The sequence below is a fragment of the Arachis ipaensis genome, chromosome B10 (genome assembly GCF_000816755.2).
Source record: "Arachis ipaensis cultivar K30076 chromosome B10, Araip1.1, whole genome shotgun sequence".
In the NCBI taxonomy this organism is placed as follows: domain Eukaryota; kingdom Viridiplantae; phylum Streptophyta; class Magnoliopsida; order Fabales; family Fabaceae; genus Arachis; species Arachis ipaensis.
In genome coordinates, this window is record NC_029794.2 from 132,657,600 (window position 1) to 132,659,359 (window position 1,760).

Sequence of the window (1,760 nt, forward strand, 5' to 3'; positions counted from 1 at the left end):
AATTGTTGGATCAAGAAACATACTATGCCTTATTTTGTTTACGTTTTGATAACTCTTAGTACAATCTTGCACGTTTCTGTAAGCCAGTTACTACATACTTATCAGGATATTATGCCTATCTTTGATGTTATTTTGGACCAGAAAGTAAACAAGAATTGCAATTAGTACCAGATAATTTTTTCATGTTACATAACTTATAAGGCTACATCTGACATTAATTGAATACCATGTGTGCACAAATGACATATTTCGAATCGATCATGGGTATTTTTGTCATGATCTTACACTAACAACTAATAGGGATCAAACCCTCCTAAGAATCAGATACACAGTGCACACAACATTACAAACCACAGCCATTGATATAATCAGAAGCCAAAACCTAATTTTGCTAAATTCAGCTTCAAAGCTCCCTAATCTGGTGAGCATCTTCACTTCAGCCTCAGCCTCATCAACATCTTCCTGCATCTTTCTTTCCGACAGTGCTCTCCTCAAACCCTCACCCTCCCACTGCCCTTCCATTTCATCTACCCATACAAAGAAGTTGCAGTCCGAGTTCTATCCATGGCAAAAAAAGTAAAATCAGATGCACATTCAACTCCCACAAAACAGGATGTACAACGGGTTACCTTCCAATTGGGACAACGGACGAACCACCTCCCAGGATTCATTGCCGTCCCGGACTGTAACAGTGTCACCCCCAACCCACAGAAACATCTGCCATTGAACTTCCTATCATGCACCCGTTTTGAAATTGAGCTTCCAGACACACTACCGCTGCCATTCGAAGGTGGAGTAAAGAGTCTTCGCCTCGACATTGGTATAATTTCGAAGATTATTGTGAATCTAGGGTTCGTGCTTTGGATGAAAGAATGTTTGAATTTTGGAAATTTTGGGGTTGAGGGTACATTATAATGGTCAGACATGTTAGCAATCCACGTGTGCAGCCCCCAAGCCATGTCACGCCGTGAAGTGCCACGTAAGGAGTGTTACTGACGGAATCAACGCCGGAATATGGATTGGTTAGTTTCGTCCCACGGAACTCATGATTGATGGACACATTTGGTAGTTTCCGTCTCTTGTGGGTAGATTTGTCAGCGTTTTCAACTTCCATGGGTAGAAATAGTAGTTTACTCTTAAAAAAATTATAAATATATACATGTCATTCCAAAATTAAATCATTTTAAATATATATAAAAGATTTTTCATGTATTGTTAATCACACTTTTATGATAGTATTTCCAAGGTTTTTTATTGACAAAATCCATAATAATTTAATGGGTCTTGTTAACATATAACTTAATAGCACATTTTAAAACTACCATAAAAAGAAATCTATTTGTTCGGACTAAGATCAGATTTAATGGTTCCAAGTTCAAGAGATGGTAGGGGTCCAAGTTCCTATCTCATTAATGATCTCTGGTCGGAAGGACAATTTACAAAAATACTCCAATGTTTAATTTAGTAAGTGTCTTTTGTTAGTAGCTATAACGTACCTGTCTCAAAGTGATTTAATTGCCTCTTCCCTTTTATAATATCAAAGACGTCATTTTTGCTTTTTGGCCATTTTCCTGACTTAATAGTTAATACAATAATCTAGTAATGCTTTTATATTTATTGATATTTTCTAGCTTTTAACCTTTTTTCGTTGAGTTTTTAATTGAGATATTTGAGTTCGTAACGTCTCGATATAAGACCGTAATAATATTATTAAAAATAAAAAAATATATTATTATCTTTTTAAAATATGTATTTAGTAA

At 35.6% G+C, this 1,760-nt stretch overlaps 1 protein-coding gene across 1 annotated transcript; it reads right to left on the reverse strand.

Moving 5' to 3' along the window:
• Window positions 304-818, reverse strand: LOC107621272. The gene is made up of 2 exons (XM_016323306.1): window positions 630-818; window positions 304-558 (listed from the first exon to the last, which is right to left on the reverse strand). The coding sequence occupies exons 1-2, from the start codon at window positions 816-818 to the stop codon at window positions 304-306; spliced, it is 444 nt and encodes a 147-aa protein (XP_016178792.1).